Here is a 23,615-nt window from a genome sequence, read left to right as displayed (position 1 = left end):
TTATTAAATTGAGAGGTTATTTTAGGAGTTGTAAGATTCCATTTGGTATTGCTTTACAAACTTTACTATATTCAATTTGCGGGATTTGAAGTTTATACATTGCAATGAATTCATCATACGGAAATGTTTGCCCCTGTGAACTGATGAGTTGGTTGACCCACACTATCCCACTGTCATACCAGGTTTTGAGAAATAGTGATTTGTTGCGATATTAAACATTTTGATTGTTCCAAAGGTAGCAGCTGGTTGGTGAGAAGCTGTGGATCAGCCTCCAGGAGAGCAACGCCTGTTTGTGGAAGTCTGATAGTTTGATGGGTAGTTTTTCAGGTTTGTAATCACATTTTAACAGAAATTCAAGTCCTCCAGTTTGATTAAATATATATTTGGGGATCGTATTCCAAATAGTTAGTTTTTCTTTCACCGATGGAAGTAGCCGATATGTATGGAAGAGGATTAGTGCCACTGAAAAAAAAACAGAAACTCTTTTTTCCCCCTTTAATTTTGGGGAAAAAAAAAAACAAAACAAAAAACAAACAAACAAACAAACAAAAAAAAAACAACAAAAAAACAAAACAAAACAAAACAAAAAAACAAAACAAACAAACAAACAAAAAAGGTCAGAACTCTCAGGTTAAAGTCCCCACCCTCGATGCTCTGGCCGTAATAAATAATCAGTTAAACAAATAAAATACAATAAAGTCAAAATCCACATATAACACAGGGAGCAGAGGTTCATATAGAAAATAACAAAGGAATTAACAATTTAATTCAAAAAATAGATATGCATACAAAGAATAATTACATTTTATATCAATCCCAGTCAGTGGAAAAGTCTTTTAGACTGTCAAGCAGTTTTTGTGCTGTTTAACCCTTTTGTGTTTGATATTTCACCCAAACACGGAATCAAAAACAGAGTTCAGCATTTTTGTAATAAGTAAAATACCAATTATATAACATTTTCTTCAGAGATGGATTAAATAGTGGGATTTTGTTGTTATTTATATAGAAAGTAAACACTTGAAGGATTAAAAGTAAAGACTTAATTGTGGGGATTATATTCAAAACAATAAAGGTGTCTTCGTTCACCTCTTCGGTGACAGGTTTCACCGGAAATGGAGGAATGATCATCCCGGAAAGGGAAATGTCACCGACATGAGGTGGAGTTTTTGAACATTTGGCTGAAAACAACGGTCTTGTATATTTCTCCTGCTCAAAAGAAAAGAAGAAGATTTCCATTTTTTGAATACGAAGGTTTTAAAGTCTTGAAACAGTAAGTTCATTTGCAGCGCTGCTGGTATTACATGTTATGTAACAACCCAGCTGAGCGGAACCATCATGCAGTCATTCATATGTCAGCAGGTATTGAAGCAGATAGCGCGTCGTGTATGTTTTCATACTGGCAGCAGCAGGGTGAGTGCTCCTAGTGTTTAAAAGGTTTTTCTTATAAAGATGATAGTGAGCGAATATTTGCAGTTGCAAGAGTTCTTGTTTGTTCAGAGGAGGCTAACGCTAACTAGCTGTCATTTTGCGTAGAGTTAGCAAGCTGTTTTGATTTTTATGGACCTTTGTTTTCACTAGTGACCAGTCGAACCGTCACACCACGCGCTACGTATTAACGATTCTTCATAACTACATCTAATTCGGATATTGCTTGAGCCAATTCGTGCTAACGTGTAAAATATTAATGCTGGCGTAAACAGGATTTCGTATTTTGAGAGCTGTTGCAGACAGGTCACCTACTAAGGTGTATCGATCCAGCACTCCAGTTTAATTACTTGACATATAGCTATACTTTGTAGATTTTTTTTTTCGTAATAGTGTCAAAATGATGTAAGCTTTCCCTTATTTCAACCCTTGATTTCATAATGCACGATATGTTGTCAGGTTCAATTCAGATGCAGTGCTGTGATGAGTTGCAGCTAAGTGAATAAAGCAAGAGAAAGATATGATTAACCAAAGGCACACTGGACATTTAAATGAATTTAGACAGAAACAGAAAATCCATTCTGTGCCTGTTTGCCACCAGATCTTTTTTTTTTTTTTTTTTAACTTAACCCTTTGCCTTTTTTCTCCTCTCCACTACTCTAAAATTGAATTTATAGTGGCACAGGCAAAAAACAGTCTATTACCTAGTTATGTGTACCTTTAGTGATGATGTGGCACAAGCTCACGTGGATTTTTTGTTCAGTGATGCTGCAGAACAGAAAAGCAAACGAACAGTTGAAGAAGCTGTTACAGTGCCTATGAAAATATTCACCTCCTTGGATGTTTTACCCTTTTATTGATTTTATAAATCAACAATGGTCAACATAATTTGGCTTTCTAGAAAAATAGAAAAATGTCTTAAATGTCAAAGTGAAAACTATTCTCTACAAAGTAATGTCATTTGAAAATGTAATGATACAATGACTGCATAAATATTCACCTTCTTTAAAGTGACTGGCATAATTCAACAGAAGTCCAGCCAACTGGTGTTAGTAGTCTCACAGTTAGTGAAATGGTGATCACCTGAGTGCAGTGAAATGTGTTTCAAGTGATTGCATCATAAAGACATCTGTGTCTGGAAGGACCAGTCACTGGTTAATCAGTATTGCTGGCTACCATTACACCATGAAGACAAAAGAACATTCCAAGCAACTCAGAGAAAAGGTTATTGGAAAGTGTAAGTCAGGGGATAGATACAAAAAAATCAATGCACTGAACATCCCTTGGAGTTCAGTTAAATCCATCATCAAGAAATGGAAGGAATATGGCCCATGCATAAATCTGTCTAGATCAGACCGTCATCACAAACTGAGGAACCATACAAAAAGGAGAGTATTGAATGAGGCCACCAAGACAACTATGACTACTCTGAAGGAGTTTAAAGCTTCGGCAGCTGAGATACGAGAGACTCTGCATACAATGACTGTTGCCTAGGTTCTTCACCAGTCAAAGCTTTATGGGAGAGTGACAAAGAGAACGCCACTGTTGAAGAAAACTCATATTAAATCTCGACTAGATTTCACCAAGAGGCATGTGAGAGACTCCATTGACAAGTAGAACAAAGTTCTTTGGTTTGATGAGACCAAAATGGTGCTTTGTGGCCGTCAGACAAGACGCTTTTTTTGACGGACACCAAATACTACAACTCACCACAAACACACCATTCACACTGTGAAGCATGGTGGTAACAGCATCATGCTGTGGGGATGCTTCTTAGTAGCCGGCCCTGGAAGGCTTGCAAAGGCAGAGGGTAAAATGAATGAGGGAAAATCCTGGAGGACAATCTTATTCAGTCTGCAAGCAAACTAAGACTTGGGAGAAGATTTATTTACCAGCAAGAGAATGACCTGAAACATACAGCGAAAGCTACACAGAAATGGTTTGAAGGCAAAAAGGTGAATGTTCTGGAGTGGCTGAGTCAAAGCCCAGACTTGAAAGGGCTGTTCACGTCCAATCCCCGTGCATCCTGACAGAACTTGAGCGATTTTGCAAAGAAAAATGGAATAAAATTGCAGTGTCCAGATATGCAAGCCTGATTGATACCTATCTGGAAAGACTCAGTGCTGTGATTACAGCCAAAGGTGCATCTACTAAATACTGACGGGGGTGAATGTTTATGCAATCACTTAGTTTTTTATATTTATATTGAACTGGTATTACTTTGACATGTACGTTGACCCTTAAATTTCTACCCTGGTTTTCTCTTTCTCTTCATATATTCAATCTTTAGCCACTGGGGATGGAAGTTAATTGAATTTTCAGTATTTACACTTGTAAACGAGGGCTATTAACTGTATAAATAAATGGAGAAGATCGACATGGATATCCAGAGTATAAACGAGATGGTTGAAGCTTTATTGTCATTTCCCATTGACACTGCTGTTTATCAGCAATGTGTGATGATGAACAGCAATCAAGTGATGTCTCATTTCTTAAGGGAATGTTTTCACCCCCTCTGTTTCAAGGGGCAAGGGGAAGGGGTAGATGAAGGGGAAGGGCTAAGGGGAAGGGTTAAGGGGAAGAAATGGGATTGGCCCTTAGTCTCCTGACTTTGAGGAAAATGCCAGTCAGCACTTCCTTCTTCCTTTGTCTGGCTGAGTGGAACTGAAAGAGAAGTCCTTTACTTTCACTGAACTGTAACCCAGGATAAGTAGGATTCAGGTTACCGTAAGTCTTTCTTTGCGTTTATTATATCTCATTCAGCTGTCTTCTAAGGTTTCCAAATGCTATAAAGTTTAAAAATTAATTCATGAAGGGAGTGAGAAATGTTGGTGTCTATCTCATTTTCCCTTAATCTTAGAAGTAGTGCTTATGTACAGTTTGTGACAGTTTACTGTCTGAATACATAGAACTTTCTATAATTATCTTCTTTATAAATCTACTGCTTCTTTTTTTTTTTGCTTTTATGGAAACAAACTGTGCTGCTGGTCTGTAGAAGATATCCTTAGGGCTGTCTGGTCTTGATTTGGACAAAACTATGATGAGAAAATCTCCAGAGCTTTGTGCTGTAATTTTCTCTCAGAAGTAAATATTAATCAGGATATAAATCCAGTTGATCTTGACAAACCTTTCTAACATGACTGAAGCTTTTTTAATGGATCATCATGTGTGGCAGCACCATCTTTGTACTCTTGTTGAGTTCCTCTGAAACAGCTGTTGAAGAAGTTCAGAATATACAGATGCATCTTAAAAATAGATTATTATGAAAAATTTTTATTTTTATTTATTTATTTTTCCCCACGATTTACTTCAGAAAGTTACATTTCCATATATTCTAGATTAATCTCATGCAAAGTGTAATATTTCACAATTTTGTGTTTTAATCTTGGTGATTACAGCTTACAGCTTATAAAAATCTGAAAATCCACGATCTCTAAATGTTAGAATATTGTGGGAAAGTTCAATTTGCAAAGGTTTCTGAGCCTTCATTCTATCACTCTGGCTCAGTTCACACAACGACTATCATGGGGAAGACTGCTGACTTAACTCTTGTCCTGAAGGACAATCATTGACATCCTTCACAAGGAGGTTAAGGAGTATGGTCATTGCTGAAAGGGTAGGCTGTTCTCAGAGACTGCATCAAAGCGTATTCATGGAAAGTTGACTGAAAGGGAAAAGTGTGGTGAGAAAAGATGCACAAGCAACAGGGATGAGCTCAGCCTTCAGAGGATTGTCAAACTAAGCAGATACAAGAACTTGACTGAGGCTGGAATCAGTGGATCAAGAGCCACCACACACAGACGGGTCCAGGAAATGAGCTACAAGTGTTGTGTTCCTGGTGCTGAGTGAAACCTGATTCACGGATGTCATTAGCGTCTCACCTGGGCTGAGGGGAAAAAGAACTGGGCTGTTGCTCAGTTGTCCCAAGTTGTGTTTTCATCAAAGTAAATGTAGCATTTAATTTGTAAATCAAGGTCTCAGAGTCTGGAGGAAGATTGTAGAGGCACAGAATCCAAAGGTTTATAAATCCTGTGTTTTTTTGGTTGCCCCAGTCAGTGATGGTTTGAGGTGCCAATGTCGTTGGTGGATGTTGGTCCACTGGTCTTTATCCAGTCCAGAGTAAATGCTGTTAGATTTTAGAGTGCCTCATACTTCCATCTGCTGAGATGCTTTATGGAGATACTGATTCCCCTTTTCAGCAGGACTTGGCACCTGCCTACAGTGAAGCCAAAACTAGCAGAAACTGATTTGCTGGCCATGGTATCTGTGTTTGATTGGCCCATCAACTGGCCTGACCTGAACTCCACAGAGAATCTCTGGAGTATGGTCAAGAGGAAGATAAGAGACACCAGTCTCAACAATACAGATGGACTGAAGGCTGCTATCAGAGCAAGCTGGGCTTCATAACACCCCAGCAGTGCCACAGACTGATTGATGCCATGTCACATAAGCAACAAAAGGAGCAGTGACATTTACTGGGCACATAAATGAGCATAGTTTTCCAGAAGGTCAACATTTCTGTATCATAAATCCTTTTTTGGACTGATGTTTTGTAATATTCTAATATTTTGAGATAGTGGAATTTTAATTTTTTGAGACAAATAGTCCCAATCTATTAAAAGAGCTGCAATGTCCATCACTGTGAGCGAGACTAAAAAGGCTTGAATAAAAAAGTACAAGCTAAAAATTGCAAGCTATGTCTAAGGGTGAGTCTTGAGGCTATTGGATATCAAACTGTTTCCAGTACACATTGAGGTGCTTTCACACAAAAAACACAAGGATTTCCACTTGTTTTCTAATGCCCAACACAAGTAAAAATCCAACATAATGCAGTGTCTCAACAGGGTATCAGACTACTCCCTTCACTTCCCTGGATTCACATATGAAAACGATAACACTGAAAACAATATTTCAGTGAGACTCATTCTGTTCAGACTCTCATGAAAATATCCGATTCAGGTAAAATAAAAAAATCAGATTCAGGTAACTTTGGCCTGCAGTGTGAATGCAGCCTAAAATAAATATAAGGGTGTACTTTCACACAGCTGTCTTGCTACTGTAGCTTTAAACATCAGCTCTCCTCACTGTCTGAATCAGGCTCTCTTTGTCCTTTAAGGTGCTTCTGAGAGGCATGAATGACTTTGCAGTTCTCAACACGGGCCGGAAGATGCCCCTTATTGGGCTGGGGACATGGAAGAGTGAGCCAGGACAGGTAAATATGCAGTCATAGTCTTTAAAAATAAATAAATTGGGCATTCTTTAATATAATTTCTTGTATCCAGATGAATGCCATAAACAAGCAGAAATGCCCTCTGCCTCTTAGCTGCTGCTTCAGTTACAGTTTCCTTATTGAATCCAAATATGAATTATTTTTGCACATTTAAGCTGCACTCATCAATATTTATACATGAAAAATAATTTAACTGTGATTAATCAAAAAGTGATGCTGCTGAAAATATTGGTTCTGTTTTGAATACTTAAGTTTGATAGGAATCTCAGCATCCAGCAATGTCATTATGCAATCAAAGTTGTTTTTTTTCTCTTATTTTCATGAAAAACAATGGGCGTTAAAGATAAAATGTTTACTTCTTGATTTGAACGTTCTGCAAATTTATGGCCATGCCTGCATGTCCGTTAGCACAACCTTTAAATGTAAAATTGTCCTCCTGTTTTATCTATTCTCACAGGTAAAGCAGGCAGTTCTTTGGGCCTTAGAGGCCGGGTATCGCCACATTGACTGTGCAGCCATATATGGCAATGAAGTTGAGATTGGAGAAGCACTACAGGAAACACTTGGCCCTGGCAAGGTAAACCTACCTCATCAAATTGTAATAATCCTAAAGCTTTATCAGGATTTCTTTTGTTTCATAAAACAAAATGACAATAAATTATATTTCAGAGGGAACTGGAATTTAGTGATCGCTACCTTAAGGTTATTATCCAGACTGAGCTTTATTGTCAAAACGTGACTGACATGTTGCCCATGCACCAGGCCCTGAGACGAGAGGATGTGTTCATTACATCCAAACTGTGGAACAATCGACATTACCCAGAGGACGTGGAGCCGGCCCTCTTGAAGACTTTAAAGGACCTGAAGCTGGAGTACCTGGATCTCTACCTCATCCACTGGCCCTATGCCTTCCAGTGAGCTATACCTTCATATATGTCCGATAATGAGATTACTGACTTCTTTTCCTGAAACAGCACTTCTGTTTTTGTTAAGATAAGAAAGTAGTTACCATTTCAATGACAAAGAGAAACAAATTTCCATAAAAATGTTTTCCAAAACAGAAATGTTGATAACTTCTTATTCGGGCCCGAACACTGAGTGGTGTGAGAACCTAATAGTTTCTGCAAGGATTATTATAACAACACTTTGCCACCATTGCATGGACTTTTGACGCCCTGAACATACTCTGATTTGTAGGAAACTTTGCAGGCTCATCCGGTATTGCAAAAAAATTGATATTTTTTTTGTCTCTAATGCGACCATTCAGAATTGCCTCAATAGCTTCACCTAAAAGTTTTCACAGTCACAGCCCCTCTCCTTTGACTCTGTCGTAGATCCATGAAACTTTGTGGGCAGATGTGACTTGGGGAGATCTACAACAAAGCCTCTTGGGCCAACACTCTATCTCCAGCAGGAAGTCTGCCATTTTGAATAAATTAACAAATAATTTCCACCATTTCCAGTGGTCATAACTGGATTATTGCCTCCATCGGATTTCATCTGATCAACTTGCCCTATGGCATACCGCTAGATGATACATGATTGATGAAAAGTTCTAAAGGAATTTAGCTTTCATCAAAGGGTGTGTCCATGGCGAGCCCTCAAATTAGCATTTTTTTTTTTGAAAACAGGAAGTAGTTCATAGCTCAGCTGTGGATAGTCCAATTGGACTCAGTGTGCATGCCTGCATGCATTCATAAGGTCATATTTTATACAGATCAAAGCGCCCCTTGGTGGTGACAGGAAATGTCGGTTTACAGTGCAACATGCTATTTCAAGATGAGCCAAGATATCCATGTCAAATTTGTGTGAGGAAGGGGTAAAGCAGTTGATCCAGCATACTTGGTAACCTCAAAACTTGGCTTCAAATATGGCCCTCTCTCTCTGTTGTAGACGAGGAGACATTCCTTTCCCCAGAAAGGAGGACGGCACCTTGCTGTATGACAACATAGACTACAAGCAGACCTGGACTGCCATGGAGAAGCTGGTTGAAAAAGGCCTTGTCAGATCCATCGGTCTGTCCAACTTTAACAGCCGACAAATTGATGATGTTCTGTCTGTTGCCAGCATCAAACCCACTGTCCTACAGGTAACGTTTTGAAATGTGAGCAAAAGGTTTAATTCTTTGTTCTGAAAGCTTCAGATGGTAACGTTATCTCTGTGTGTTGGTCTTACAGGTTGAGGGCCACCCTTACCTGGCTCAGGTAGAGCTGCTGGCCCACTGCAAGAACCAGGGTCTGGTGATGACAGCTTACAGTCCTCTGGGTTCTCCTGATCGGGCCTGGAAACACCCTGATGAACCTGTTCTGCTTCAGGAGCCTGTGTTGGCCTCATTAGCAGAGAAATATAAAAAGTCTCCAGCCCAGATAATCCTGAGGTGATTGAACTTCAACTACATTTCACTCATCAAACATCTGTCCTGATGTGTGTGCTCAAATAAAATATATTAGTCTCACTGGCAATCATATAGATAAGATTTCTCTACTCAAGAAACGAGAAAAAATACTTAATTCAACTTGATACACATGCATTTATTTATATACAGTGGCTCTTCTGAAGAGTTTGTTGCTGCCATTGCTTTCAGTTGTCTATTGATGATTTTCCACCCAATGGCCGTGGCCATTATTAAACTTATGTGAAGTTTTACAATAAAGTTATCATCATGTACTTCTCAGGTCTTGATGTAGGTCTCAATTTAATGGAATGGAAGTAACCTGTGGTATAAAAAAAACTATAGTTCGTTAATAAATGCACTGAAGCTTATTGCAGATATGGAAAATGTACTCTGCACCCAACTGACTTTACTAAAATTTGTAAAATGAGACTCGCTGGCAATGGAGGTGTTGTATTTCAACCCAGGTTTGATGCGTTTGCAGGTGGCAGACACAAAGAGGAGTGGTAACAATCCCCAAGAGTGTGACCCAGTCCCGTATCAAAGAAAATATTCAGGTGAGTAGAACTTCAGTTACTGCAAATAATTTCCTCACCATGAGGCAGTTTTTTGAGCCTTTTAAATGGAATATTCACACTTTAGAAAACATCAAGGTTGTGCGCATGATTTGCATTACTTTGTATAACTAATAGTGTTGTGTTTTTCACCATATTTGTTTGTTTTAGGTGTTTGACTTCACCCTTGAGCCTGAGGAAATGAAAAGTGTAACAGCACTGCACAAAGGGTGGCGCTACATCGTACCAATGATTGAAGTAAGTCGGCTTAAATACAGGTGCAATCCAATTCCAAGATTCTTTTTTTCCTGTAATTCAATTCAAGAAGTGAAACTTCCATATATTCTAGATTAATTTCACACAAAGTGAAATATTTCGAGTTTTTTGTTTTAATCTTGATGATTACAGCTCACAAAAATCCACTCTCTCAAAATATTAGAATATCACAAAACACCAGTCTGAAAAAAGATTTATAATAGAGAAATGTTGATCATCTGGAAAATTACACTCATGTATGCACTCAGAACTTGGTTGAAGCTTCTTTTACACAAATTACTGCATCTATGTAACGTGGCATGGGGCCAGTCAGTCTGTGGCACTGCTGGGGTGTTATGAAGCCCAGGCTGCCCTGATAGCAGCCTTTAGTTCATCTGTATTGGTGAGTCTGATATCTTTCATCTTCCTCTTGACATTTCCAAAGAGATTTTCTATGGGGTTCAGTTCAGACCAGTTGGCTGGCCAACCAAACACAGTAATACCATGCTCAGCCACCATTTTCTGGTGCTTTTGGCTTCATTGTGGGATGGTGCTCACTTTTAATTTTACAATACTGGAAAAATCAATCACATATCCAGCCCGTCTTTGTAATCATAATAAGGATAAGCCCGTAATCTGAAAAGACCAAGTCATTATTCTTGTTGCTCTGATGGATCTAAGTATGAATTTAAAACACAACTCCTCTTAAAGTGGCTCACCCCTTTAATACAGGTACAGGCAGAAATGTATTAACTGTTTGTTTGCTACAGGTGGAGGGAAAACGTGTTCCCAGGGATGCAGGACATCCTTACTACCCTTTCAACGACCCCTACTGAGCACTCACTCTACACCTTGAATTTGTGCCTTCAATTATCACTGCAGATACCACATCAACCTTCCTAAACATATATAAATGTTCTTAGTACTACGATTCATCTTAAGATTATGTCAAATCGAGCACCTATCATTAGAAATTTCAAATTATTGTCTGTGATTAAAACTGGGAAATCTGTAATGACTGTACATGTACTGTATGTGTTATTTTTTAAATAAACATTTTATTACTGCACTTCTAGATGTCTTTTTTGCAAGTTGATTATTGTAATGAACTCTAAAAGAAGGGTTTGTTGTGTGTAAAAAAGCAAGAATACTGAAAATACAAGGGGGGCAAGATGTAGGATTTTTGTTGGTATTTGATATGAAGATTTATCAAAATTCATTTAAGCCAATACCGATAACACTACTGATAATTTTACACCTTTTTATAATTTAATTAAAAAAATACCAAGTGTCTCCTGTACAAAGAGAGGCTGAGTCAAGCTGAGCTAAGAGAGGAGCAGGGATGTAGACTGGAAGTTGGCGCCTAAACCTAATTTCACATTCATGCTTTTTGCCGATATTTAAGTCCAACATATGATTTATACTGCAGATATGTACGGCTGATTGGCTGTAAATATTATAAATATATTTTCTTTATATCTGCAGATACATATAGTTAACCTTTTAAGCTAATATCGTATTGGTAATATTGTGCATCCAAAGAGAATACTGTTAAAGTTAAACTAATCCTGCCACACAGTAAGGGTCCCGGCTGAGCAAGTCAACCCAGACATCCCTTCTCCAGCAATATTTTCCAACTCCTCCTGTGGGATCCTGAGGCGTTCCAAGGCCAAATCGGACATAATCCGCTGAGGTCTCTTTCCATTTGGGCATGCCTGAAAGACCTCCAAAGGGAGGTACCCAGAGGCATCCTCAACTGGCTACTCACCCAAACTTGATGGCCCCATGTTTCTTGACAAAGTGGTCCTGACTGAAATTATATTTTTGCCCCTTTGTGTTCTAGAAAAACAAAACAAGACCACCACTAACACACTTTTATGGGAAAGGAGTTTCACGAAGTGATACATCTGACTGGATACAGGATGACATTTTAACTCAGAAAAAAAAAAATCTTAGACATGTTTGGGACAAAGCAATAAGAGGTACTGCTGTGTCATCAGGAGGGTGCCAGAACCTACAGAAAACACAACTCCTTCACAGGAGTGTTTACAGGTTGTCTGTGGGATCATGTCAGTATGGTATCAGCCTAATCTTTCAAAATGAAGAGCTACATTGTGCTGTGCCAAACAACAGAAAAATGTTATAAGCTATTTTCTGATTCCATCATATCAAATACTGATATTTGTCCTGTGAGTCATAGTATTTTTAAAAGACAGGATATATGTTTCAGACATCTAGAGTTTAATGACAGTGTTTGCAGAAACTTCTTTCATGGTTAAATAGTTTACATATTTTAAAACAGAAAAAAAATCTCGATTTATATTTTTCATTAGTACTTCTTGTAGAATAACAGTGTTGTTATGGTGACATTGTATTTTTACAGCAGGGTTGGTGTGCTCTTATTCAAGTCTTAATACAACATACAAATATTCACACCTGAATATACAATGACTGTATGATCAATTCTTCACAAAAGCGTACCAATTTTGTGGCACATTCTTTTCACTGATAAATGCAAGAAATAATTCTGCTAATAGTAGAAAAATATTATTTAATAACAAGGTACAAAACTCATCTTAAAGTGGTATTTTGGTATTTTTTAAGTTGGGTTGGATAAGGTACTTGGCAATAGTAGTGCTGTTAGCCTCTAGTGATTTTAGTAAGAATTATCACTTCAAACAGGATGCACTTGGAGAAGCTACGATAAACAGCGCAGCAGATGGGTATAAATTTCTCTGTGTAATTTAGTAAGTTTAAGTTAAAAATGGGCCAAAAAAATAATGGCTCAATTGTACCCTATATTGAAAATGTTTGAGAAGCGAATCCTGTTTAAATCTCCTGAGGCTAATGCCACTACTATTGCCAAGTACCTTCAACAACCCAACTTCATCAATACCGAAATGTACCTTTAAGGAAAGTGTCTTTTGTTTATGACAGTGTTTAAGCAATCAAGGACAATCTCAGTCAGTGGTCAGATGTGATGAAAGTCTTTCATCTCCTTCATCACCTCCTCCATGGCTTCCTCTAATGTGGGTTTGGGTGATCTCTGTTTGCGAATGTTCTGTTGAAACAATGAAGAAATGTTACAGATAGGCTCATACATGCATGGATCGTCTACTGGTAATGTTATTCAAAGGCTCTGTGAAATGTACTTGTCTGTTTAATGACAATAAATGCAGGAATGCTGACAGTATAATATGAAACTATAACTATACTATGCTATACTATAAGAACTACGTTAGTAACAGGATGTAGTTTGTACAGATGGGTCACCACAGGTCTACATGCCTGAGCATTACCTGTGGTGTCCCACAGGGGTCAGTCCTGGGACCCAAATTATATATCCTGTCTATAAATGACATTTATACGGTATCTAAAATATCGAAATTTGTAATTTTTGCAGATGACACAAATATTTTAGGTTCCAGGGGGAACCTGCAACAGCTAACTAGAATCTAGAATTTTAGTTGGAAATTGATAAGATAAAGATCGAAAAGGTGTATGAGTCAAAGTTTTTGGGTGTCTTAACAGACCACAAGCTCTGCTGGAAACCACACATAAAATGTTTGTGCACCAAGATCTCAAGGAGCATAGGAATAGTGAGTAAAACCAGATACAGACTAAAGCAAGAAACGTTGCATACTTTATACTGTGCTCTGATTGAACCATATCTGTCTTATTGTGTTGAAGTCTGGGGAAACACATACAAAGCAACCTACAAAAGTTATGCATATTGCAAAAGAGAGTGATACAGATAATAAATCATGCAAGATATCATGATCATACTAGCCTGCTTTTTTAAAAGTCTAAAGTACTAAAAGTTTGGATTTAATTAAGTTTAAAACTGGTCAGATTGTGTAGAAAGCAAAACACAGAGCACTGTCAGAAAACACATTGAGATTTTTCTCAAGCAGACAAGGGGGGTAAAATTTGCAGGGGGAATTTCATTTTAGACAAACCGCAGTCCGTACAACTCTCAAAAGTATGTGCATCTCAGTTTGTGGGGTAATCCTCTGGAACAGCCTTGATGTTAAACTTAAAATGTGTAATAACATAAAGAAATTCAAATTTAGTTTTAATCAAGTATTAATAGATCAGTACAAAGAACAAGAATCTTATAGGTAGGTGGACAAGTGATGATGAAGATGTTTATTTATGTAGGTATGTATGTATGTATTATTGATGTGTATACATTGTTATGAGTATATCGTAAAAAATCTCCTGAAGAGTTTATTTCTATGGTGATACTTTCCAGAAATGATCCACAAGCTTGTGGTTGTGTGGGACGGCATTTATTACCTCCAACGTATCCTCCAGCGTGGTGTATCTGTAGTCTGGGGGACCCAGACTCTTCACTTGGTTAAGGTAAAGTTGTCTGCTGCTATCCATAAACCACTTTATCATGGTAAGTTGCTGTTTCAGGATTTCAGTGAGTGCAAAGGCAGCAGGATTGAAGGTGCTGAGAGCTGATGGAGGAACAGAAGCACAAAGACAAATAAATAAGAATTAGAGCCAGTCAACCACAGGTAATACTAATCCTGTGCAAATAGTACTTTTGACTCATTTTATTTTCATCTGTTTAAACTGTTCTTACCATCCACCCTTTCTGCACTGAGAGTATGAGTGACCATGGGGCTGGGATAAGTGTAAGCCATGCCCTCTGCTGGATCCAAAGTTGGTATACCTACAATGGAAGCAGAGCCAAAATTAAAAAAAAAAAAAAATCAGCAATACCGAGCACCCTTGTGAAGCATCTCTCATTCCCACAACCCGGATACACTGATGACTTATAAAAAAGGGGATTGATTGTTTTGGCAAACTAACCAGTAGGTAGTGTGCCAGCCAGTGGATCAGGCTGAGTCTGTGCTTCTTTCTCCCTTAAAACCTTTTTAGTTGATTCACGCCTCCTCGATCTGCTGTCTTTCGATACTGAAGATCTGGAGTATTTGGAGTCTCTGCTTCTGCTAACTGTTTGACTGTGGTCTGCAGACCCTGGAGTGTAAGAGCGACTTGTGTCTGAGAAAGTGCTTGAGTAATCATCTTCTGTCCTCCCATGGGGAACATCTGAATCCGAGGATCGCTCATTGACCTCTGATATAACCTCCTCTTCATCTCCATGCCCTTGTAAGTGTTCTGAAACCTGGCTGGCACTTTTTTCTGGATCTTTTCTGCTCTCGCTCTCAAAGTCACTTTGGTAGTCAACCAAGTCTTCCTCTGTTTGTTGCCTTTCATCTTCTTTCTGCTCCTTTATTGTCTGCAGCTGTTGAAGAGCACCATGTTTGGCCTCACTCTGTTCAGAAATAAAGCAAACACTTGAGTCCAGATTTCCAGCAATGTTAATAAAGGTAAAAAAAAAAAAACAATAACACAAATACAGCAACTGCATATTTAACAAACAGGTAAATCTATGAAAATGACTCTCATGGTGTGACTCCAACAGTAATATTCTCAGTTTAATAAAAGACAATATAATTGCAATTCTACAACTTTTAAATATAATCAAAACATGTTAAAGGACAATTTCCAATAATGGAGTTAAAAAAATAAAGGTAGGGTGAAAAGACAAATCGTTATGAGAGGGTACTTCAGCAATTCAGTTATTCTGCAGTGCTTGGTTGATTACGGTCATCACCCACCTTATCTCCTGGTGTATCTTCATTAACTCCAAGAAAGGCTGGAACAAGGTCATCTAAAGTCATCACATTTATTTTGAAGTCTGAAAAAAGCAGATCATTATTAATGACAATTTACACCCTATGAACTGTCCATATCTTCCCTGTTATTACTTTGAATGCATTAGATACCCTATTATCTTCAAAAGTAAAAACTAGAAAATTAAAGTTGTTCCGTATGGTGTTGTATGTTCAACAATGATGCCTGATCATATTCTTATCCTCTTATTTTTTTAAAGCATAACAATGATAACTAATATTATCTCCCTTTTTTGTTTATTTGTTGCTAGTTCTACGGATGGATGATTTAAGTACCTTGTTGTCCATCTGGGATGCATGATGGATGAAGCGAAGAATATGGACAATATCACCATATTGTCTGTCTTGTTTGCATAAATACAGGCTGAACAATTTAAGATACTGGTTTAAATGATACACAGGGAGAGAAAGAGCACTTTTGATAATAAGTCCTACTGACTCAAACTTCTCTCACCTTCAGTGGAAACTTCACTCATCTCACTTTGGGGATCCTGAGCACTAGACCGCAAAGGGCAGAGATCATCCAGAGACATCACCTCGCTGCGACCTGACATGGAGGAGAGGGATCGCTGAGGACTCCCCGCTCTCTGAGAGGAATCCTGTCTTGGCGGAGAGGGGGACAGGGAGAGCACAGAGGGACTGAAGTGGGCCTTAGCCTGGCCGGTGAAACGGAATGGAGAACTGCGGCAAGAAGGAGAGCCAGGAGAGCGAGGGGGGACTGTGATGGAGGAGGATGTAGCAGCAGTGGGGTCCACATTCGGACTTCTTTTGTTCAACATCTGTCAAGATAGGAAAGCATGATTTTGTGTTAAACTAAAATAATAGCCTTTAGAGAGTTCACAAAGTTACTTTAGGACTCATTAAAACTTTAAGTTTTTTTTAAAAACATAGTGCAATTTATGGTATCTATTTTCAGTCTGTACCAAAGTGTAAATCTAATATGATCAAAATCATTTGGACTATTAGCTAGATTTGTTTTTCCTTACGCCACACAAAAACTTAAAAGACACAGAGGGTATCCCAGCCTGCCTTACATTGAAAATCAGCTGTTTACAATACAGATGATGGGGTAAATTAGCTAACTACCAGTGCGTCTTTTGCCCCACATTGTAATACACACTTTTTCTACAATTGCTGAACCAAACAGTCAGTTGCCTTAACTCATTTAATGAATCCTCCTCACTGTTGGCAAAAGCTTAAAACACTTTTCCACTGACACAAGTTGCAAAACTCATTTGCTCTTTTTTCAAAACTCTTACAATCTCTCTCCAAAACACATTTTTCATTGTAATGCACTTATGATGCATAATGGTAACCACCGGAGGCAGGACTTCAACACGGTTGTCCGTCCAATCTGAACGATTGGGGTAGAAGGGCCTGACCAAGAACCTGATGGTCCCTCTGACAGAGCTCCAGCATTGCTCTGTGGAGAGAGGAGAACCTGCCATGAGGACATCCATTTCTGCAGCACTCCACCAATCATGGTATGGTAGAGTGGCCAGACAGAAGCCAGAAGACACATGACAGCCCACCTGAAGTACTCTCAAGCCATGAAAGACAAAATTCTCTGGTCTGATTAAATAAAGATTGAACCCTTTGGCCTGAATACCAAAGTGTCATGTCTGGAGAAAACCAGGCACCACTCATCACCTGGCCAATACCATCCCTACAGTGAAGCATGGCCATGGCAGCATCATGCTGTGGGGATGTTTTTTGGCAGCAGAAACTGGGAGATCAGTCATGGTTGAGGGAAGGACGAACGCAGTGGCGTACAGAGACATCCATGATGAAGGTTCATCTGACAGGATAAGCCAAAGCACACAGCCAAGATAACAAAGGAGTGGCTTCAGGACAACTCTGTGAATATCCTTGAGTAGCCCAGCCAGAGCCCAGACTTGAACCTGATTGAACATCTCTGCAGAGACCTGAAAAATGCCTTTGATCCGATGCGCCTCATCCAACCTGATGGGGCTTGAAAGGTTCTGCTAAGAAGAATAGGAGAAGCTGCCAAAAAATAGGTGTGCCAGGCACCATACACGCATACTCAGAAAGACCTGGAGCTATAATTGCTGCCTAACGTGCTTCAACAAAGTACTGAGCAAAGGCTGTGAAAACTTATGTAGATGTTAGCTACATTTTTGAATAGCATCTTTAATAAATTTGCAAAAGTTTCCAACAAACGTTTTTCAATTTGTCATTATGGGGCATTGTGTGTAGAATTTTGAGGTAAAAATGAATTTAATCCACTATGGAACTAGAAAAGCACTCAAAGAGCGCAGACCTCTGCCATTAGCCCTAGCTTCCAATAGTAAAGAATCCCTTAAAAAATTCCTGGATCCAGACGGTGATTCGGATCACTCCCAAAATCTAATCAGTTTTTCCTTATGCCATTTCTGACATTTCCTGAAAATGTCGTCAAAATCCGTCCATAACTTTTTGAGTTAACAAACTTACAAACAAACTAATAACAAACCCTGCCGATCACATAACCTCCCTGGTGGAGGTAATAAGGCTGTAAAATAACAAAATGTGGAAAAGTGAAGCGCAGTGAATACTTTCCAGATGCACCGTATATAAACGATAATGAAGCTGTAAGTGTTTCTTTTGGGGAAAAACAAACTAACAAAAACAGAAATAGGAAAAAAAAGACTCTAACACACTGTTGTCTCTGTTGTATCCCAACAGTGTCACATTTTGGTACCAAGACCTTCATTTTGTTGTTTGCTATAATGAATCAAACTGATGAAGGTCTGAGTAATGCAAAGTTTTGAAGAAATCCAGCAAATTTTGTAATTGTGCTGGAGAAGTGTGCTAGAGTGTGATTTTTGGCATCTCTCATATTCACTTCTCCAGATGTACAAAAGGTTTTGTCCTTTAAATATCTATTGTGGCAAATTTCAAACTGTTTTTTTTTTCAAAAGTATTATGTGTTGTAATGTACTTTACTTATTTTCTGCCTTATTAATGTCTCAAAAATTAACAGTTTTTTCCCCCTGGAGCAGTAATTTACCAGAGCGTTTTCTAATTTTGCTCTCTGGTGTTTGACTTTTGACTACTGTGTTTGGGATGTGAGGACAGTTTAATTCGGAACACAATTACTACTGTTTTGTTGTGATTGTTTGATTCTGACTACAGATTTAGAGATTTTGTGAAAATAGCTTGAAAATTGGGATTTGTGTTCAATGTTTCAAGAAAATGGAGGAATAGTTTGAGAAATGCGGCTTAGCAAACTGTAAAAGTACATTTAAAGAAAGCAATGAACTGATAATAAATAAACCTTGTGGGTGCTGACAATAAGAGAAAGACAAGCATGAAAGTAAATCGCAAAAAGTATTTGAGTCAGAGTTTAGGTAAGAAAAAGCCTTGACACATACAGTTGTACATTCTGCACAACACAAGTGTTGCAAAAATTAAATGTAAAAGCCAAATGAGAGGCCCACTGCCATCACATCAGCCTATTTATGCAATTGAAAAAAGTGTTTCACTAAAAATCATTCCATAGAAGGGTACCTTGTTTGCTGTCCTTTCGGAGGAGGGCCTCACTGGTATTGAGAAGCTGTTGTCCATTGAATCCAATGAGTCCCCAAGCAGCTTCTTCATGTCCTCTTCATCACTTTCCAGATTCACACTACTCACTCTCCCCACTGATTTTGTTTTAAAACTTGTTAAAGGGAAACCACCTTCAGCTACTCTTGACCTGGACCTGAAACCACCATCAGCAGCATCACTGCTTTTAGCAGCAACAGCAGTGGTGTTCTTGAGGAAACGTTTCCCTCCTAGGCTCTGGTCACTGCTAGACTTCGCTGAGAGTTGCACAGGGGCCTCCAGTGACTTGGCAGCTGGTGGTGGTGAGATCTCCAGATCTGAAGTTAGCTTCTCTCCAGATTTTGACCCCCATCCTGCCTGCTCTTGAGCCTGTGTACGGCTGCGGATGCGACTCTCAATCTGAGCCAGCTTATTCAAAGCAGCCTTCTGGGAGCTCCTCTGTGAAGATGACACACACCTAATGGTACAGACAAATAAAGAGGTAAACACAAAACAGATTTTAGCAACAGAGCCAAATTTTGGGCATAGACTAGTATAGTAGAAGCTGTAGATCAAATGACAGAAAATGGCTCACCATTTCAATAAATCTGAAAATACACTCTCTCTCACAGATAAAGAATCGTACCTGGGTTGTGGCTCATAGTTGCTGTTGGTGGCAGGTTGTGAAGTCTTCTTCAAGAACCTGCTCCCTCCTAAACCCAGAGAGCTCTGAGGTCTGACATCCTGGCAGAAGGAAACACGGAAGGCTCAAGCAGCATCCCAGATGTAGTGGTGTATCTCAATAAATTAGAATATAATGAAAAAGTTCATTTTTTCCTGATAATTCAATTTCAAAAGTAAAAATTCCATATATTCAACATCACTTCACCAAGTGAAATATTCCAAATAGGGAGGCACGGTATTGGATTTTTGCGGATATCCGATATTTACAGATTCATTTTAGCTGATACCAATAACGATACCGATATTTAAATATGCCCTTCGGACAAGAAATTTTAGTCCTTTTGGACACACTTTAAGGTCTTTGGATGACCAAGAAAACAAACTTTAGTTCCTAAAAAACACATAAAAATTTAAAGAATGAGGATATATAAAGAAATACTGACATAGGTCAGTCAGTTCAGCCTAAAATTCCACTAATTTTTTAGTACGTATGGACAAAATTTGAAGTCAAATGCTGAAATACACAGAAAATTTTGATATCTTTCGATACTGATCTGTGCCTTTTTAAGCTAACATCTGCAGATACCGATATCAGACCTATATATCGTGCATCCCTAATTCCAAAGTCTTTTTGTTGTTTTAATCTTGATCGGTAGAGCTTACAGCTTACGAAAATCTAAAAATCCACTCTCTCTAAATTGAGATCATTGTGGAAAAGTCCAATTTGCAGAGGTTTCCTGAGCCTCCATTCTCTCAATCTGGTTCAGTACACACAACCACAATCATGGGGAAAAGTGCCGTCTCATGTCACAGAAAGTCAATGCTGAAATGGCAGGCTGTTCTCAGAGACTGTATCAAAGCATATTCATAAACTTGACTGGAAGGGAAAAGTGTGGTAAGAGGCAAAAGGAGTACTGACCAAGTACGGAGTGCATATGAGCACAATTTTCCAGAAGGTCAGCATTTCTGTATCATAAATCCTTTTTACTATTGGTGTTTAGTAATTTTCTAATATTTAGAGACATAGGCTAATTCATTTTTATGAGCTGTAAGCCATAATAATTAACATTAAAACAAGAAAACCTTTGAAATATTTTACTCTGTGATTAATCTAGAACATGGAAGTTTCTCTTTTTGAACACACATCAAAAATGTGAACTTTCTGATGACATTCTGATTTACTGAGATGCACTAGTAGCTCCTAACATCCTAGTCATATTTTAAAGCCCCATTTCTTTCAGACACAACTGTAGCAATATTTATTTAACGTCGTTTACCCTGGTGGTTCCCTCCTCTGGTCCCTTAGTCCTCCCAACAGCAGCAGAGCCCACAGTGGCTGCTTCAGGTTCAGGACATAAGCTTACTGAGGACAGGTCGCTCAGATCTGAGAGTATAATCTGGGTGTTTGGGGGCGCAGTTCTGGCTATCCTATGTCCATCCACAGTATCCTTTAGAAAGGGGAAAAAGCGTAAGCTCTATTGCCAAACAAAACCCAAATAAACCACTAAACCCCCACTAAACCTCATTTAGGACGTCAGACTTACTGTTAGAGCCCGTAGCCTGGCTGCAGACTCCTGCACAGACTCAGCGACTCCTCTGTTGTTTCTCTTGGCGGACAGCAGCGCCTCAGCTCGGTCCAGAGCTGAGCTTCGACTGCCACGTTTCCACATCTTTCGACTTAAACTGTTGGGTTTAAGTTGTAGCTATAAACTATAAATTACAAACATGTTACATAACGGAATACTATTTTAACAACTATGTTAACATGAGTAGAAAAGACAGCATTGGTAGCACGCTAGAGGCAAAAACACAAAACCACGTTTGCTAGCTTACCTCATTCTGCGACGCCAACAAAGCGAGCTTCATAGGTCCATTCTGAGGCTAACATTTTGATTTCACACACAATTAGGCAACACAAGACGGCCTCCACTCCTACTGTTCAAAAACCTAATGCATAGTAACCACTCGGGCGTCCGTCGTCTCCATGGAGGTATTTCCGCTTCCCACCTTTTCTTCTTCTTCTTACGGCTTGGCAGGCGCAGCAGTGGCGTAATGCTGCCCCCCACAGTCTGAGGTCATGTTTAATCCTCAAATCCTCCCGGAGAAGTGTAGAAATTAGTTTTTTTTCCGGTGTCTCCGGGAGTCTGTCTTCGTTCGGAGTAGCAGAGGTGGAAAAAGTACACGACTAGTGTACTCAAGTAAAAGTACAGATACTCTGGTCAAAATGTGCTTAATAAGTAACAGTAGGCTACTGGTCTGCATCTACTCAAGTAAAAGTAAAAACAGGGCTGCCAACTTTCCAGAAAAGTAAGGAGTGAGATTTTACAGAGAACTGCATTCGCAGAGCTTGCCAAATTCTTTTTGTGTTGAATGAAGACGGGAGTGTGAGACAAACGTCCTTTTTGACTAAGTGTCTCGTTTATTAGCTAAAACCCTTGTTCTTGTGCAGGGTACACACAGGTATACGGAGTAAACCCATTAATCTGAGTTTGTTTCTTTTTTTTCTGAGGTCACATGATCACGTGACGTCGCTGCAAGTCGGCAGGTGTGTGGTCTCCAGTGACCTGACCTGGCTGAGCCTTGTAATGTGTGCCTTCAGAGGATAAAGGATGAAAAAAAAATCATTCAAAATTGACCTCATGTCTGTGATCTCCCTTGTTTTAAAAATCATTTCAGATTTGAAGATTGTCTCGTGTGTGGCCGGCCGAAGCCTATAGCAGAGTAACTAGGGCTGATTCAAGCCTTAGGAATGCCTAAGAAAAAGCTTATTTAAAAAGGCACATTTTTGGCCTCCTCTAAAACTTGAGAGTGACTCTGATAGGTTGATGAGTCCAAAGGAGAGGGGTCTGAAGGACCTACCTCCCACACTACTTTTAGAGACTGACGGTACTACGAGCAGGCCAGTGTCAAGAAAGCTTTGTAAGTGAGGAGAAGAATTTTAAAGTATATTCTAGATTTGACAGGGAGAAAGTGCTGAGAAGTCTATATAGAAGATCTCTTTTTTTTTGTTATGTCAGTGCAGCATTGTGGAACAGCCAAAAAGTCAGTAGTGACTTGCTAAGTGAGAATCTGTGGCCAGACTTGAAAGTTTCTGTTCACAGATGCTCTCCATCAAATCTGACTGAGCTTGAGCTATTTTGCAAAGAGGAATGGGAAAAAATGTCAGTCTCTAGGTCTGCAAAGTTGGTAGAGACATACCCCAAAGGACTTGCAGATGTAACTGCAGGGAAAGGTGGCTCTACAAAGTATTGAGTCCAGGGGGCTGTATACTTTTACAGAACACACTTTTCAGATTTTTATTTGTTAAAAATTTTGAAAGCCATGTATAATTTTCCTTTCACTTTATAATTACGTACCACTTTATGTTGATCTACACATCAATATATTTACACTTGTGGTTGTAATGTGAATGTGGAAAAGTTCCACAGTGAATACTTTTGCAAGCCACTGTATATAATATGAATAAAATGTATGTAAAAGAGGGATAACTCAACTACAACTTAACTTGTCAGCCTCTTGCAGGACCATGAGATGAGCCACGATCCAGCTCTGGAAAGTTTTGTTAAATGGTGCCAGGACTCCTACTTGCATTTTAATGAGAAAGACTAAAGACTAAAGAGGAGTTCATTGATTTCTGCCTACAGTGACCTGTTAGTGCACCAACATTCATTGATGGCATTGCTGTGGAGAGTTAGTGTAAATACTAACGCTTCATCCTTGATAATAAGCTAAACTTTGGCGCTTATGTTGGCGCCATTTGCAAAAAGGCCAATCAGAGACTGTTCTTGAGAGAGCTGAGAGGATTTAATGTTGATAGATCTCTCCTCTTTTATTGAGTC

General features: G+C 39.0%; 2 protein-coding genes across 4 annotated transcripts; one reads left to right on the top strand and one right to left on the bottom strand.

The window, feature by feature from the left end:
* The first annotated feature begins 1,117 nt into the window (after positions 1–1,117).
* Positions 1,118–10,925, top strand: akr1a1b (aldo-keto reductase family 1, member A1b (aldehyde reductase)). 3 transcript variants are annotated; one of them, XM_041790444.1, is made up of 9 exons: positions 1,118–1,270; positions 6,542–6,637; positions 7,113–7,232; positions 7,418–7,569; positions 8,549–8,744; positions 8,833–9,032; positions 9,532–9,604; positions 9,773–9,859; positions 10,627–10,925. In XM_041790444.1, exons 2-9 carry the CDS (start codon positions 6,557–6,559, stop codon positions 10,690–10,692), a joined length of 975 nt encoding a protein of 324 aa, XP_041646378.1. In that variant the 5' UTR covers positions 1,118–1,270; positions 6,542–6,556; the 3' UTR covers positions 10,693–10,925. The 3 variants fall into 3 exon arrangements, with proteins under 3 accessions (XP_041646378.1, XP_041646377.1, XP_041646379.1); XM_041790443.1 differs by lacking the exon at positions 1,118–1,270 and adding an exon at positions 1,316–1,410; XM_041790445.1 differs by lacking the exon at positions 1,118–1,270 and adding an exon at positions 4,078–4,152.
* Positions 10,926–11,778: 853 nt separating this feature from the next.
* c7h19orf44 (chromosome 7 C19orf44 homolog) lies at positions 11,779–21,749 on the bottom strand. Its single transcript, XM_041790561.1, has 11 exons — positions 21,610–21,749; positions 21,321–21,486; positions 21,054–21,224; positions 19,739–19,836; positions 19,078–19,570; positions 16,022–16,346; positions 15,493–15,572; positions 14,681–15,146; positions 14,451–14,540; positions 14,156–14,322; positions 11,779–12,917 (listed from the first exon to the last, which is right to left on the bottom strand). Exons 2-11 carry the CDS (start codon positions 21,444–21,446, stop codon positions 12,828–12,830), a joined length of 2,106 nt encoding a protein of 701 aa, XP_041646495.1. The 5' UTR covers positions 21,447–21,486; positions 21,610–21,749; the 3' UTR covers positions 11,779–12,827.
* Between the last annotated feature and the right edge of the window lie 1,866 nt (positions 21,750–23,615).

This window comes from Cheilinus undulatus, linkage group 7, assembly GCF_018320785.1.
Source record: "Cheilinus undulatus linkage group 7, ASM1832078v1, whole genome shotgun sequence".
Taxonomy (NCBI): domain Eukaryota; kingdom Metazoa; phylum Chordata; class Actinopteri; order Labriformes; family Labridae; genus Cheilinus; species Cheilinus undulatus.
Note: the sequence above shows the minus strand (reverse complement) of the source record. Positions and strands in the feature narration are given on the sequence as shown.